This window comes from Puntigrus tetrazona, chromosome 15 (assembly GCF_018831695.1).
Source record: "Puntigrus tetrazona isolate hp1 chromosome 15, ASM1883169v1, whole genome shotgun sequence".
NCBI lineage: Eukaryota > Metazoa > Chordata > Actinopteri > Cypriniformes > Cyprinidae > Puntigrus > Puntigrus tetrazona.
Genome location: NC_056713.1, coordinates 17,657,563 through 17,674,574, shown reverse-complemented (window position 1 = coordinate 17,674,574; position 17,012 = coordinate 17,657,563). Strand labels below are relative to the sequence as shown.

Below are 17,012 nucleotides of genomic sequence, written 5' to 3'. Positions count from 1 at the left end.
GCTAGTTTGGGACAAGCAGATTTTGTGAGAGATGATTTTACTTGTCTGCCCAGACAAAGAGCCAGATTAAAACATCAATAACAACAATAACTAGTGAAGCACTAAAACCTGGTCAGCAAATAATTGCACTACAGAATGGTTCTGATTTTACTGCATCTAGTGTAAACAATAATGGCAGAGATAATAGAGACTGACAATGTACTGACGTTGTATCATGAGGCAGAAATCTATAGATGCATAAAAAAAATAAATCTGAATCTGCAAAAATCTGTATTGGGTGGGTCACACAAAAAGCAAATAGTAATAAAAAAGCCACTACCTGTACATAGAAATCACATTAAGTTATGCTGAGAAACTGCAAATGAATTGAATTGACTTGAATAATTCCAGTTAGCACACTTTTGGCAGACTTAAAACCATACTGAAACTAGAAAACTAACCATGATATCATATAAACAAATTAAAAATAAACTCACTGATATTGAACTTTTACACTTTATAAATAACAGTGTGTAGTAGTTAAAAGCAAAGTTATGGTCATAAGAATTGAGTAACATAATAATCATTTAATTTTAGACACCCTTGATACCAATGCCACAAGTCTTTTGCATGTTATCGTTATGGTTAAAATAAAACTGGGTATAGTCGCTAGAGTTTTCACACTACAAAGGCTGGAAGTTCCACAAAAAGAGAAATAAAACCCAGTTAATTATTCCTTAGCCCAACGGCGGTGACGCACAAGTAAAGTGACAAAACCTAAAAAGTAGTAAATCGGCAGTGCCAGTACACATTAAACTAATCATGCTCCGCTGTGAGGGATACACTGGAAAAAATGAAATCAAGCCCAGTTCAGATGTTAAATGAATGATCACAATAGCCCCATTGTAATGGCATTTGGACAGAAGCTTTGATTCAGAAAAAGGGAGGCGGTGGGAACTCTGTGCTCAGGGATCTCTGATGAAGGGAAAAAAGCAACTCATCAAGTGCCGTGCTGTGATGCTTGGATGTGGATTTGGCAGTGATTTCTGCAGTCTGTGCATCATCAAACTCCCAACTGCTCTTGAGTGGCATGCCAGCTCCCATCTACAGCAGTCGTTCATGCCACAGCCTGAGAGACAGTTGGTTTGGACTTCATCCTTGGCAAGTTCGCTTTGATGGTTGTAAGGATAGACTTAGTAACTCCTTATATTGTTCTCGTGTTGAAAACTGAAGTCTTTTGGCAACTGACTTTAAAACATTAGCACTTATTCAATGAGGATGGAAACTGACAGCAAGACAGGAGCCACTCGATCAGATTTGATTTGCACTTGATTTATAGACCTGAGTGCTGCTGATCCGATTCCTAATTCCGAACTTAAGTAATACCACTTTAAACTTCTAATTTTACTCCCAGACCTCCCACTTGACCCTGAGCAGCTCCTATTCCCACTCTACAGCAGAAAGGAGTCAGCCAGTCCCAAAATCTCTCCCAGGCACGATCCTCCCTCTCTCCGGAGAAACCCCAGGGCCAAGTTCCCGTCTGCTGAGCCCTCTGTCAGCTCGCTGGAGTGTGTCTCAACCCCCGCCAGCACAAATCCACCACAGAGAAAGCATTAATGTGCCTTCACTTGATATGTGACCATGTGAAATTACACGTTTTGATTTACTAGGAAATGTATTACGAGCTTTGAATTTGCCTGTGGAGAAACTTATTAGAAAAACACTTTGAAGTCCCTATACAGACATTGATAAAACACAGAGAACAAAAAAAAAGTTTGTGTCTTTTATAGTCAGCAGACAACAGGGACTATGAATTCAAGGCCAGATGAGACCAAAGTGCAAACCTCAACTGACCTCTCTCACTTTTTTACGTGAAAATAAGGTTATGAATCTAGAACCGGTTCTTTGTAAACACCAGAACCAAAAGATGCTGTTGCAAAAATGCGGTAATCTGGCAGTTTCCTACATTACTTTTCAGTGGCATCACAACACCGCTACTGAATCTACAGTTTAAAACAAGACTAGAGTAGTCCAATTACAGAATAAATGACTATTCACTGTAAATCTTCACTGACTCATTATCTTGCAATGGAATATTTTTTTCCAGCAATGTTTATATATTTAATATTTAACTTAATATTTAATACAAAAAACTAAAAGAATCACTAATGGAACCATTAAAAAAAAGAATCATTAAGATGAACTGCAGCCAGAAATGCTTAATTATTTATGATTCATTTCCCTAGTGAAAAGTCCTTTACCTTTAAATGTGAACTCATCTGCAACACCTTCTGCACTACAATGAAAACCATCGTGATGTGTAAGTAAAAACATCTAGTAAAAAACAATCCCCCACAGCCTGAGGAGAGTGAGTAACTCCCAACTGAAGCAGTCCAATCTAAACAAAGCTTACTTAAGCTCGCTCCCCAATATCTTACAATTCATCATGCTGGTTTCCAAGTCAATTTCCTAAAATGACTGTTTCCATTTACTCAGTTTACACACTTTAAAAGCTCACTCTAACAATTTGTCTTAAATATACAGTCATTCTGCATTGGGGTTTTCACACACTTCATGCCCAAAACCCACAGATGTTTGCGCATTAACCAGTATAATACAAATTCAGCATTTTCCATACAGAGAAATAATAGTCCTACCTCCATGAAACAGGTCCCTGCCGCGGTGTTCTCCTTGATGGATGCATTGTAGAACTTTCTGCCAAAAACAGGTTCGTTATCATTAATATCCTGTAGGATCACTTTCACCACAGCTGTTGAAGATAGAGGAGGACGACCCCTGTCTGCAGCAACCACAGTTACACTCGGCACAGGGTCCATTTCATAATCGAGCTGGGTCAAGGTGGTGACAATGCCAGTGACTGCGTCAACACTGAACCAGTCAGAATGAGTTTCTTCATTCTGTAGGATGCTGTACTGAACATCTCCGTTGGGTCCCTGGTCTTTGTCCCGTGCTGTAACCTGTACAACAAAACTTCCCGGAAAGGCAACCTCTGGAATAACCTGGGTGTATTCCAGCTGGTCAAACAAAGGTGGGTTGTCATTAACATCCGTAACCTGAATGGTAAACGACGACTCTGCTCGTAATGGAGGAGTGCCAGAATCTGTGGCCAAGACTCTGAGTTCATAATGGTCTTGCTCTTCTCGATCAAGGATCTGATCTACACAGATGAGATAGATGATGCTGTCTTTGGTGGTCAAAGCAAACTTTCCATCACCCCCTTCCAAAGACACATTTACATTGGCGTATTCGCCATAATCAGGGTCTGTGACCGAAATCCTCGCCACATACTGGCCAGGCTGCGCTCCTTCAGAGATGCGTGGAGAACCATCCTCACTGAGGAAGATAATGGTCATGGTGGGCTGGTTGTCATTGTAGTCTCGCACCTGGATGGTTACAAAAGCATTGGTGACCTCTGGTTGACTGGCATTGTCCCGAGCCTGAACCACAAGCTCGTGAACTCTTCTCATCTCGAAATCCAAAGGCTTGTTCAGAGTGATAACTCCCGTTCGAGTGTCAATGACAAAGTAGCGATCGGGATCACTCTGTCTCCTGTTGATGTCGTAGAGCACCAACCCATTGTCGCCTTCATCAGCATCTGAAGCAAACACCTGCAGTATATTGTTCCCAGGTTGAAGGTTTTCTGAGATCACTGCATGGTAGCGACTCTGGTTGAAGACTGGAGCGTTGTCATTGATGTCCTGCACAATCACATCCAGGATCATTTGTCCTGTCCTCTTGGGTGAACCACCATCAAATGCTTCCAAGAGTAGAGTGTATGAAGATCTTGTCTCTCTGTCCAAAACTGCATTGACTACCAAATCCAAGTACAGCACTTTGTTGGATCCTCGTTTGGTTTCAAGAAGAAAAGCTTGTCCTACATTTCCATCCGTTATGATGTAGCCTTGCGTAGTGAGCTGGTCCTCATCGGCATCCAAAGCAGGCTCAAGAGGAAACTTGGTGCCAATAGTTGTCTGTTCTGGAATCTTAAACGTGGCTCTTTTTCTTGGGAACACTGGAGCGTGGTCGTTGATGTCATTTACTAAAATGCTGACTTCTATGGTTATTCCGGTTATGGTGACTGCTATGAAGCTGTAGCGGTCCCTTACTTCCCGGTCCAAAACCTTTGCAGTTTTTATGATCCCTGTACTCTCATCAATGTCCAGATCGGTGCCAACACCTGTACTCTGATGATCTGAGATGAAATAATGGGTTGCAGTCATGTCAGGTGGGAGGCCAGCACTAATGTCACCGACTACAGTTCCTGCTGGCTGTTCCTCATCTAGCTGGAGCTGCAAAGTTCCTGGAACCATGGATGAGTGGATGGTCATAAGTTGTAGCTCCACATAGAGGATCACCAATATCCACCACCAAGTCCTGTTTTGATGCAACGGTTCCATAATCGTCCTTCCTTTACTCTTCATTGAATATTCTTCTTACAAAATCTGACAGGACAAATGGAAAAGGACATTAGTTAGAGAAACAAGCATAAGTGAACTAACAGAAAGCGGTTTGACATTATCCAAAAATCTAAAAAAGCATGCATTACAAAAAGATGGATTACACAAGCAGGCTCAGTTACAGTTATGTCAAGAATGCTTAAGTGTTTTTCCACATGTTGAATGGGTTCACCTTTAATAACGCAGCAGTACACCATCTGCACACGTTGTACCTGCATTTTACTGTCAGCTAATAAGTCAAGATATTATTGCTATAGTTAAAATCAGAAGCTTCACTGTCCAAGTGTTTAGACATGTCCCAAAAATTCTTACTTTCTGATAGTTTTAGTCATAGCTTTTTGCCCTTTAACAAAAATATCCTTTAATTATCCTTTTAATTTGAATGTTGGCATATTTGTTAAAGAGATCCAAACTTTAAACAGGTAATTCCCCCTTTAACTCCCATTTCTTTCGGGTTGAAAACTTAAGGAATGTTCTCCTACAGAAGAATATCTGTGCAATGATGGACAGGAGCCTAAAATAGAGACTGTGGCTAACATGACCCCCCTTTTTTTAGTAAAACTATTCAACTGCAGCCCACACTGATGCAAAAGAGAGCCAAGAGGACCCTTTAAAGCCAACTGAGTGTTAACCCTGTCGTATATAAATGCCAATACTAATGCCTAAAATTAAGCTAGAAAAAGGCTGGTGGGTCAATTTTTCTATATTAAAACAATAAAGGTCTCCTCTGAGTGTTCCTCCAGCTTCTTTTTAAATGAGCAATTCCTCATCCATAAAATTGCAACTTGTAGACCTGCAAACTACGATAACCTTATTGTTGAAATTATGATTCCTGGATTAGGCCCTTTTCTAGGTCCAAATGAATTATAAACGTACTGTAAGGCAGAAGCTTAAATATTTACATATGCTTGTTAGAAGAACTTGACTCATCCAGCCCAGCTATTCAAGTATGAAGGATATGCAAAGCAGAAAGGAGATGAAAGATTGAAAGTTATGAGAGAGCTTATTATCCAAGGAATTATGAATTGCGTGGTTTTCTGGTTCTGGTTCTTTGTGGAATAAAAGCATTACAGGAAAATTGCATTTCCATACAAAGGGACAACTGAAGCCCACATTTGACTCTTGCCTTTGACTAAATCTCTTAAAACAACACTGTAAATCAACATTGATCCCCTTTATAGCACATTTTTAAAAGAAAGCTAGAAAGAGTTTGCCGGTGCCACTTAGATTTAAACACAAACAGCATGGACTGTTTGCAATTGAATTTTTCCAAGAAAAGTGAGTTTTTACATTTAAAGCAATCACAATTTAAAAAGTTTTAACAATAATAAAAAACAACAACAATCACTGTTTTTACTAAAATATTAGTTTTTTATTGTTGGAAGAAAAAACTATGTATATAGGTCTTAATTGCTGAGTTCTGCACAGGCTGGAACTCACAGATTTTCTGACAACCTAAGCTCAAGGCTTAACTGAGGACTAAAGACAAAATGAAGACACAAGCAGTTCTAAGATGAGCCTGTCACCGTCTGCATTTCTACGAAAAGCCACAAAATCAATTTCAGGCCAAGGGAAATAATCATGTCATTCTCAATTGCTGTGAAAGAAAAATGACTTCACAATAAAATTCTTTACAAACGACCACAAGATTTCACATGTTTTCATAAAGTAAATAAAAACAGAATCACAGGAAATATTTTTGCTCTGTCATACTGTAGAATCAGAGAGGCTCCCTCTAGTGGTGGACTACATATATATTTCCCCCCTCTACAAAATTCTATTGCTACTCCTTTCACTTTCTACCCCACAGGGTATTTGTTTTAAGTAGGTAAGTATGCCTCAATGTGTGTGCAGGTTTACCTCGATTAACTCCAGAGTGACTGGTGGTGTTGAAGCTTGTGCACAGCTGCACATGTGGTTAATCTAAAATGTGTGTGAATGAGTCTGATGATGCAGGTGTCCACATAAAAGCGTGTGTAAGCGCCCTGTGTGTGAGTCAGATCTGTGCGTGCTGTGCGCCTCATTGCGGTAGTCTGTCAAGTCTGTGGTAGTGACAGTGTGTATGTGTGCCTGAGCGAGGGAGCAGACCAGGAGGGCTCCACACAGTCTGCCCTGCACCCTCTCTGGCTTTGCTGCATTGTAATTGGGGTCTGCTGGAAGCCTGCCCTGTGCATATGGGAATCCAAAGCTAATTTCAGTCTGTCAGCATCACAGGGACTGAGAAACACACACACACACACACACACACACACACACAAGCAGGAACACTCTCAAATGTTTAAGAAAGTACAGGCACACACACCCACACACAATACCTCCAACGTAGATAACACTTCTTTTAGAAAGTAAAGTTTGCAAATACATGACGCCAAAAAGTGTGTTTCTTACACAGTGTTATATCTGTTTTATGACTTTTACACACACGCGCGTGCGCATTATATACTGTATTATACATTTTTATTGTGAGATTTTCCAACAAAAATATAATTTATAAAAAAGTAGAAATGGCTTAATTACAACAATTTTAATTATTTTTAATTTATTATAATAAGAATGAATATTTTATAATAATAAACCATCTAAATAATATATACATTTAATTATATACAGTATAAGCCGCCTTCAACTGTTCATTGAGGTTTTAAGATTAAAAATTTGACTGAACAAAAATATTATGATTGGTTCTCCAGACATTGAGGCAATGTCCCAGACTTTGTAAAAGGCAAAAACAAAGTTACACAGATGTGTTCAACGGGCACTGCCACTTTTACTAACGGCTGGAACCGACCTCCAAAGGGCTGGACATGTACCACAGCAAACGAACCTAGACAACTGCTATTTTGTCCAAGATAAGTTTCTTTTTCTTGCATTTAATGCCTCGTTAAACTACATGGCATGAAGAGAAATGCTCTTGGATTCCAGCTAAATATAAAAATGGGTTGTAACTATACCATATTATTCATAAACCATATATTTATAAAGTGGAGTTCATACTATTCAAATCAGGCCAAGACATTGGCCATATATCTTATAATTCTGCTAATTTTACAAGAGCATGTTAAAAGTGTTATATCACCGTTTCTGACTTTCCATCTTTGGGCATCTCTCCAACATTCTGGGTCATGCGCTTAACCCAGACCACTTAATACGACAAAGGCCTTGTGGTTTAATTATAGAAAATGGCCCTTTTGAAGAAAAAAACTCTTGGTGTGCAAGGCACAGTCTATCCCTTGACAAAGTCTGACACAGATGAAATAAAAACAGGTCTGCCCTATTTAATTTAAAGCATGCCCTCAATAACACTTAATAATAGTCTCCAAGCTGTTCACACCTGCTGATTCCAAGCACCTCAGGGCAGTTTTTTTTTTTTTTTAATAATCTTCCATTACAAAAAGGAGAAGATTGCAGATTTGTGGGTATGCAGACCACTACTATTTCTGAGCAAGTGTTGCTGCCTTCCTCCATTAGCCAGAACCTCCATTCCACACAACGTTTCCAAAGATCTGACAGAGCAGAAATCTGGAGCTAAACAATCCCAAAGAAGCTGCTCTGTTAAACACTGAAACCACTCTGGCCAAGACGCTGGGGATGAAAACAACCACAGCTGGCCAGACCAACGCTGATCATCTATCACTCGATGTCCAAAACGCTTTCCCAACCAGTGGAAGACGTCCACGTCGCTCACGACACCTCAAACAACACTCGTGCTGGAAGACTATAATGACTGCAAATACGGCTTTAAAGAATTATGTTTTTCTAAAGTTCATTTCGGTTAGATTGAGAGGGCGGATGAGGTAAAGACAATATATTGGCTCCTTCAGTGTAAATGATGAGTGAGAAAAACCCCTGAAAGCCAAAAAAGACCTTAAAAGAAACCCCAAGCAGCCATAAAGTAACACCATCAATCTCAACATTGGGCAACTCAAATATTTCCATTTTAAAGGATGTTTAGTGCTGGGCCAAATTAACTTCACGTTGACTATCATTTGATCTCAAGCAAACACGCTGTCACATTGGAATTATTTTCCTAAAATTTCTTGCTTTTACAAGATAACGGAAAGAAATCCAGGAAAACAACCAACCTGGCCAATCGTGATCAATTCCAATACAACTTCTGCTTGTTTGAGCAATTCACTCACTCCTGAGATCCAGTGAGACTTGGCAAGACAGGCTTCATGTTGAAGCACTTATCTACAATAATGGAGTATCTTGAAGATCTGCAAACACCAACCACACACTGAGCCTTATAACTACAATTGGAAACTGAGAACCAATTTTTATTCAGAAGCAGTTTCGTTATAAAAAATAAACAAGAAAAAAAACAGAACCGACTCCCAGATTAATTTATCTTAAAATAAAGCACAATCAGTCACAATCTTGATTCAAACACAAATGAATATAACCAATCGATTCTTCTCAATAGTGCAGGCCAGTTCCTGAACAAATTACTCTTAAAACCGGTTCGTTTTAATGAATCAAAGACATGTAACTTACAACTAACTGTGACACTAACTGTAAATCAACTTAGTTACTGACTCGTTGTTCAAATAACTTGCACTTGTTTTTTTTGTGGTTTTTAAAAAGCAAATGACCACACATATTCACCTATTCCAATTATTAACAGCTAAACAGTGTATGTAAACACACCTGAAAGAATTAAACTTTTATCCAAACATCTATATAGTTCAAATACTAAAATTCTCTTAAATAGGACCAACGAGGAACCAGACAAATCAAGCCATCAAAATAATTTTGTATTTCCATCCATACTCATAATAAACTAGTAATTATAGATGCAATGCATTGAGTGCCACCATCTCTTCACCTTGACGCAACGCTTGAGTTGAACCTACATTCTCAATACAGTAGTCCAGCATACGCCATAGTAGATGTGCTCCACAGGAGCTTGTGGGAAAGAAGAAAACCATCTGCGGGCCTCAGATATGTACGTGCACTGCTAATCTACATCAGATACATTTGTGCCATGGGAAAAAAGGAGTCTCTATCAGTCTTGGCTTGGCCAGCATTTAGGATGTTCTGGCTTAAGGGGACCATCTTTTTCCCACACCCTCCAACCTGCAGAGTCTGTTTGTGGAAATGTTTGTGGAAGGAGGTCTGCGCGGTGAACAAAACAAAGAACCACACGTGCTGCTGGGTCCTTTGAACATGACACCAGCTGATACAGCTTCGGTTACGGTGCGAAATTGGAAACATCTGGCGGCATCGAGTGGACGAGTTCAGTACAGAGTTTATGAAATTCACCGTGTGTAGTTTTAACTGAACACAGACTGTACCATCCCATTTGCAGATAGTTTCAAAGAGAGGTATCATGTCCGGTATGCCTGTTGCCATATGGAGAACCGTATATTTGAGTTGTTGCCCCCACAGTCAAACAAATCCATATCAGACTTAGATGTACAAGCCTTAGCTGCAGTATTTTGTCTTCCTCTGTCCCTCATGAGATTCAAGTTACGCCTATAACAAATGCTACTTTGACAGTTATCCATTTTATGTTTATATACTATCTAAAGCCAAATCTTCATCTTTTTGATTGACATCTACAAAATATTGATTTTTTTTTGAGGGTCTGAAGAATTCAAGAGTCAAGACGAAAACAGAAAATGTGTTCAAAAGAATGAAAAGGAATATTCAATGGCAATGCAAGATGGCACAGCTGAGTAACCTGAGTGCAAAAAAAAATTGGGAAAAAAATCCAAAACATAACCCTTGTATAGAAACATAAATAGGATAATGATAATGAAATTTGTAATGAGTGTAGCTTGATTCTCCTGAGGAAAACCTATGAAACGTAAACCTAACCATAAAGCACAAACACCAAACAAACCTAAAATAACATGAAAAAGAAAATACATTCATAAAAACCTATAATTTAATAAAATGATGGCAACAATAACGTCCCAAATTTTTGTGGACATAGCTCAAAGGCACAAAGGTGATAGTTCATGTAGGATACAATCCTACACCTTTTCTGTAAACACAAGAAGGTGGTCCCACTGACCCTACATGGCTTTACAAGACATGTGTACAGACACACCTCCCTTCAGAACCTAATGAGAAACGCAGATGCGGGGGCAACAACCCTTTGGCATGCAATCTCTGCCGTCCACTCTGGAGACCAGATGCTGCAACTACGTATGGCTTTAGTGCTCCACCAGAGACCTGTAAGGATGGGTTTAACTACACCACAGCAGAGGTACTGGAACTGTCTGATCATCAGAGAATCCTTGCCTAAGCCAAGGATGAGATCAAGAGTGATGTAAAGTTGTGAGTGGTTGACTCGGCGATGACCCCATTTTTTCGCTCCCAACATCCGAATGGATCTCTGCTCACCCGAGACGGTCCGAGGTCAGGGATGGAGCTGAGAAATTAACCGATCGTCCACTGGGACGAGAGTCTGGTGACATAATCTTTGGAATGTCTTAAAAGCCCTTTGGCGTTCGATCTGGTTCTGCTCTGTCTGAGGGTCAGACATCAATTCTGCGGCTATTTTCATTGCAAACTTTATGAATTTCACTCAGTCCAGTAACTAATAAAAAACGGTTCAAGCTCTAAACCTTTCTTCAGCTCGGCTCACACCAGAATCAACTACACTTCCTGTCTAGCATGCAGCCGCCTCCTAGTTTTATCTTTGATTTATTAGATTCTCAATGCTTCGTTGTGGCTGTCGAATCAAACATGTTGTTCTTATTTAAACACCATTATAATATAAACGACCCAGCGCGGTCTGCTTATTTGCGTGAGGAACACGGTTAATTTTCAAGCTCATGACTTCATCTGAACAAACTGGAACTTGAATTAACTCGGGATGTGACTCACTAATCTTATGGAGCTATCCCAAAACTGAGTGCGAACATGTGGTGCTTAGTGAATGGGCGATGATGGGCGGTACTTAATATTCTTATAGCCTCTAAGCTCAACAAGAGCGGCGGAAACAGTAGCTAAATCGCTGCGGTATTGCACTATGGCAACCAACGAACCTGACAAATGGAAGTCAACTGAGCTGAATGAGTGAAAACAACCTTATTATCTTGATGAATATTAATTATTGACGTCCTCAGAGGGAGATTTGGAATGTGGTCTGGATGAACCCTGGCCAGTCACCAGCACAAAAGCACAGCACTTCTCTATGGCTAACAAAAGAATTCCACTGATGAACCAATTTAAGAGGAATGTCTTGCAAGGAGAGAAAATCTATATGCTCTTGCATGTCAAGAAAGTTAAATAAATGGCCACTGGACATCTGCCCCTGTTATTCTGCAACTGATTTCCTCTGAGGTGCAACACATTGCCAAAAATATCATCTGAGATACACCAGCCGAGGAAGGTCAGGCAGTGGGTGACATTAATAAATACATTAAAACAGCAATTTAATTGGAAATGTTGCATAGCGGATACAACACTTTTATTTGTTGGATCTGAAATCAGATACAATAATTTTGTATGGTTTATTAAGTAACCTTCCGTTTTGTATAATATTGGAGGTCTAGGTTTATAAAGCCCACCTCTCAAAGTTTTTACAGGCTACCACAGCTGGTATATTATGTTTTCTCAGATTCGTTTTCAAAAGCAAAGAACTAAAGTTATGCAATACACATCACCCCCTCAACGAAAAGAATCATTCGGGAGGCTTTTGTGGCCTGCACATGGGTTACACCAATACCAGGATAGATTAAAAACAGCAGTGCAGAATATACAAATAACCGGAGCTCAGTGGTCAAACTGCAGCAGTTGCAAGCACAGTGAACCACAGCATATCTCTGAACCATTAGACTTCTGACGTGTCTTGTGAGTCATGGCTAGGAAATACAATAGCTCTTAAATTCAAATTTAGCACCGATATCAATATCAGCTGCATTTGACATGGTCTGATTAATTGCATTGATTTATTACAAACAGCATGGTGTAGGTCTGATTCATTCCAGTAAACATTTTTTTTTTTGAGTCGCCTAACATCCATTTCTACTACATCCACCAGAAACAAACAACAATGCATGCACTTCCACTTCAAAATATTTACAATAACCATCATAAATCAGTTCATATCATACTGTAGCCTGCACACAAACTGCACTAAACAGATGTAAACAACTGACTTGATGATGCACCCAATACAAAATTAAACCGTGACTAAGAAACAATGCACTCAAGATTGAATCACAACTTCTCCCTGATGTATCAACGGTTTCATCTCACTTTTTGGATTTCACAAGAAACACTACACAGTGCATGGCTGTGCACCCAATAACCTCAGTGATTTTAGTGTTTACTAAAATGAGAATTCTTAATGTATTTTCTGCATGTTAAAGCTACCCAGCAATGCATAGTGATAAAATCTGACATTACGCTTCCATTCTTGTCCACGAAGTCTTTCTGCAAACGATTATGGCAAGCCGGCTTAACGTTTATTCATAAAAATTAACTATCATTTGTTACTATGTTACTAGCGTTTTAATGACTAATAAGTAACCCAATAGTCACAAATAGCTTTGTAAATATTTGCACTAACGTTTCCCAATTGCTGATGTTTGCCATTTTAGTTTTATCAGCAATGAATAATAGTACTTTAGTTATCCATTTTAACTAGGCTATACCTATTATATATTTCATGCACCTATTTTTGCACACCCTAGGGTCAATCCCAGTCGTATTACAAATATTAATAAGCGATGCAAGTTAATAAAGTATTTATTACTAGACCAAATATAAGCACTACTAGCATCAAAATAGACACTAGTCACTTTTAAGGAATAAATATGAAGCCAGCTTGCCATACGCGCGCGTTGGCTGCTATGGAAGCGTTGTAGTTCGCCCCGTCTCTTCATGATGGGGTATAAAGTCGAAGTTTAACGCCACTGACGCACTTTTTCCACGAAACACTTACACTCATCTGTTCTTGCTTTTCTGTGATAGGGATCCGGTCTGTGCCAACGCAACGTCAGTAAAAACCAGCCAAAAAAAAAAAAATGAAATGTCGTTTCAGAAAAATCCTTTTTAGATTATATCCATCTTCCTACAAGTTATCTTTCGCGTACCGCGGCAACTTCCACTAGTATATTTCCAGTTTTCTTTATTTTCCCCGTTGTTGTCAAGCTCGAAATGCGCTGCGCCAGTTCGAAAGGGCTCTGTCCTCCAAACTGAGAGCAGCAGACAGGATGAAATCGGTCCGTCGGCATCGACAACAGCATCCAACTCTAGAATCCACACTTCCAACACACGCTCTCAACCTCCTGGAGTGAAACTCGACACCAGCCCATCCCACTCTCTCATGAATATTCATGAAGCACGTGTAGAAGCGGGGTAATAGCGCGAGCTCACCGAACGGCGGCGACAGCGCGCCAAAACAGTGTGACGTGATTCGCTCAGACTTTGGTGCCACCAGTCTTCTTCAGAAGGAACTGAATTTATGTGCTATCTATCTATCTATCTATCTATCTATCTATCTATCTATCTATCTATCTATCTATCTATCTATCTATCTATCTATCTATCTATCTAATCTTTTTCAGTACAGTGTTTATTTGTTATTGCCGGCGAAAATCAAGCACACCTTCTGATTTATAATTGAATCCACACAATCCATGTTATATTATATACAGTTCGGACACAACAAAAATAAACACGCATGCAAAATATATAAGCAGGAAAAAAGGTGGCGGGGGAAAAAAAAAAAGAGAGATCTTGAGAATCCGTCATTCTTACAGGTTTGCGATGCGGTCTGGGTGAGAGTGAGGGAGAGAAGGCCAAGACAACGGATTTAACGTCAGGTCAAGTAACTGAACGATTCCTCCCATCTGGTGGTTGTCTAAGAGAAGCATGTTGAACGCCCTGGAGGACGTTTACTTTCATCTGCTGCGGAGCTGGAGCCATGACCTTGGATCACTTTCTGGCCCCATCAATCCTACGAGACAACAAAAGAACAAATCACTGTCTGTTTGCATATAAATCCTTTTGACGCAGATAAAGGCAAAGCACTCCTAAGGACCTTGTACTGTGCAGAACCCACTCGATAGTTTCATTATGGTGCAAAACACCTTTCCAAATATTTTTATCAACGCATCCATCAGGAAAATCACTTTTAGGCTCAAAGGCAACTGCAGTCTACTTGGATGAGATCCCGTATAATATGTGGTAAGAAAAAACATTATTTGTTTCGGGGAAAGTTTCATTCATCTTGTTTAAACAATACACTGACAGATAATATAATTATTTCGTTCCATTTAAATATATTGCGGTTATACGCTCTATGCTCCTTTGAAATTTTATGTTATTTTTTTTTTAGAATAGATAAAATAATAAAGCACATGCAAGATACATATTTGTGTGGCAGGACTCTTAAACAAATAACAGGCAAGCACTTTTTATGTTTTATATTTAAAGCATTAATGTATATCATATTTCTTCATTAGCAAAAGAGTGCAAATAAACTTGACAATAACTTGAAAGTTCATCCACCGAGCAGAAGCGACGCTCACTGCAGTCTGCATGGTATATCAAGTGATAATGTTTAAGAGCCCTTGGGATCGCAGGGCCATGCCAAAATCTAGATACAAAAATACATTAGACAGGAGATGAAGTTTTCCTGAAAAAATATACTATATAGTTTATTTATATGAAAGGAGTTTAGGGAGAAGACAGGCTTGGCAGGGAGTTAGGCTGAAAAATGAAGAAAAATCTGTCTCATACACCCTCGAGTCCAAAAAAACCTGCAAATTTTCATATGTGCTGGATGGGAAAGAAAATAAAGATATACTGTAGATCCTCTTCCTTCGGTAGCACGAGGCGAGAGACATCTGACTATTACAGCGACGGTAAACAAGGACATAAACTGAACTGTAAGGTTCGGACAGTTTTACTCCTTGAACAATATGTTTCCTTAGTGGTGACATGCAGTGATCATTGATTTAGGACAAAAGAGCTACATTTGTTTTATTAAACGTTTACGTTTTTGGAAATATTATTCAAACGTCAAATAACTTTCCGTTTAATTATACTGTAAATGTCATTTATTATGTGAAAGCTGCTTTTTCAGCATCGTTACTATAATCTTTAGTGAGAATTTTAATACACTGATTTGATACGAAAGAAACACTTTTTAGTATGATAAATATTTTTAACCTTTTTAAAAAGACAGTTCTAAATGCAGCATTGATATGGAAATAATTCAGTACATTTTAAAAGTAAAAATTTATATATATATATATATATATATATAAATAAATTAAATCATACTGAGTAGTGTACCTCAAATGTAAAGTTTCAATATGTTCACTATGTTTGAATTAGCTAGTTTTAAAAAGTACATTTAGTTCATGAAGCAAAAACGATTTCAAAATTCACATTTGTGGTACATATGTGGTATGAAAATAGGTGTAATTTATTACAATTACTTAGAGTAGTGTTAACCACAGACCCTATTTTACTCATAAATTGAAAATTATGCTAAAAACCATTTAGAAACTCCCAGGGGAGCTTTCCAAGTCGGCCTTCGAACTGACGTCATCACTGAAAAGCTCTACATGCACATAAACGGGCTAAAAATGGCCTTTGAACAGCCATGAATGTATTCAAGCTAATAAACGTATGTCCACAATTTGGTAAACACTCAATTAAATGTTTACAACCAAGACGACTGAATGTTTTTGGGATCAGCAGAGAAACCAGAACATTTGTATCTGGGTGGAGCGGAACCCATCATGCAAACAAGACCAAGCAAAGCCATAAGCTCATTTTCAGCATGTAGTTGATTCACGATGTCTGAGCGACCACAGTTATTTCCTGTCGAATTCGAAACTGTCATTCTGTTGTATTTATTTGTTTGCGGTGAATATGTTAAAGCGGCATAAAATGCAACAGGGCGGAGTCGTTCTTTTACTATTCGGTATCTGATTCGCATTATGACTTCAATGGCGGTTCGTACAGTACATTTTGCACAATGAGGTCATGTTTACAGTGTTTACTTCACGTCAGCTTGATGTATGCTAGAAAGAAGGTAATGGGCGCGGAGCAAAGTGCTTTCGGCACACCATCTTTGATTAGGCCAAATAAAATGAAGCGGAAATTAAAATGCATCGTTTAGCAGACATTTATCCTAAGCTATTTACTGTAAGTCAATTGCAAACACAGACCCAATTTGGAGTAATAAAAGTCTTCGTTTCTGGAGTAATATCACAAAAATCCCCACCAGTGCTGCACAAACAGCTTTAATCAGAAGAATTCGATCCAGGCCTTCTGCTGACAGGAGAAATAAATAAATAATATAGACTTAATATAGATTTTTAGATAGATTGTCACACCAATTTTGATTTCAAAGCACAGACATCATAAACAGGATACTATGAAAAACCGAAAAGATTCGTCAGTCTAACGTTGCCGCCAGCGAACTACAGCGAGATACAAAACACACTGAAAGATTAATCTCACGATGGAAATGTTTACGGTCTGCACAATGCTAACACTGATTAGGATGATCTATCAGGGGAGCATATGTAGCCAACATGTCAGAGACGTAATGGAGACGGCCGGGCCGAGCCGAGC

At 39.0% G+C, this 17,012-nt stretch overlaps 1 protein-coding gene across 1 annotated transcript in view; it reads right to left on the bottom strand.

Moving 5' to 3' along the window:
• dchs1a (dachsous cadherin-related 1a) overlaps positions 1 to 13,654 on the bottom strand; it is an 89,447-nt gene extending 75,793 nt beyond the window's left edge. Inside the window, exons 1-2 of the mRNA XM_043259800.1 lie at positions 13,360 to 13,654; positions 2,637 to 4,442 (exon numbers count right to left, since the gene is read on the bottom strand). Coding sequence (XP_043115735.1) covers positions 2,637 to 4,421 — 1,785 coding nt within the window. The 5' untranslated portion in view covers positions 4,422 to 4,442; positions 13,360 to 13,654. The remainder of the gene's footprint in view (positions 1 to 2,636; positions 4,443 to 13,359) is intronic.
• Between the last annotated feature and the right edge of the window lie 3,358 nt (positions 13,655 to 17,012).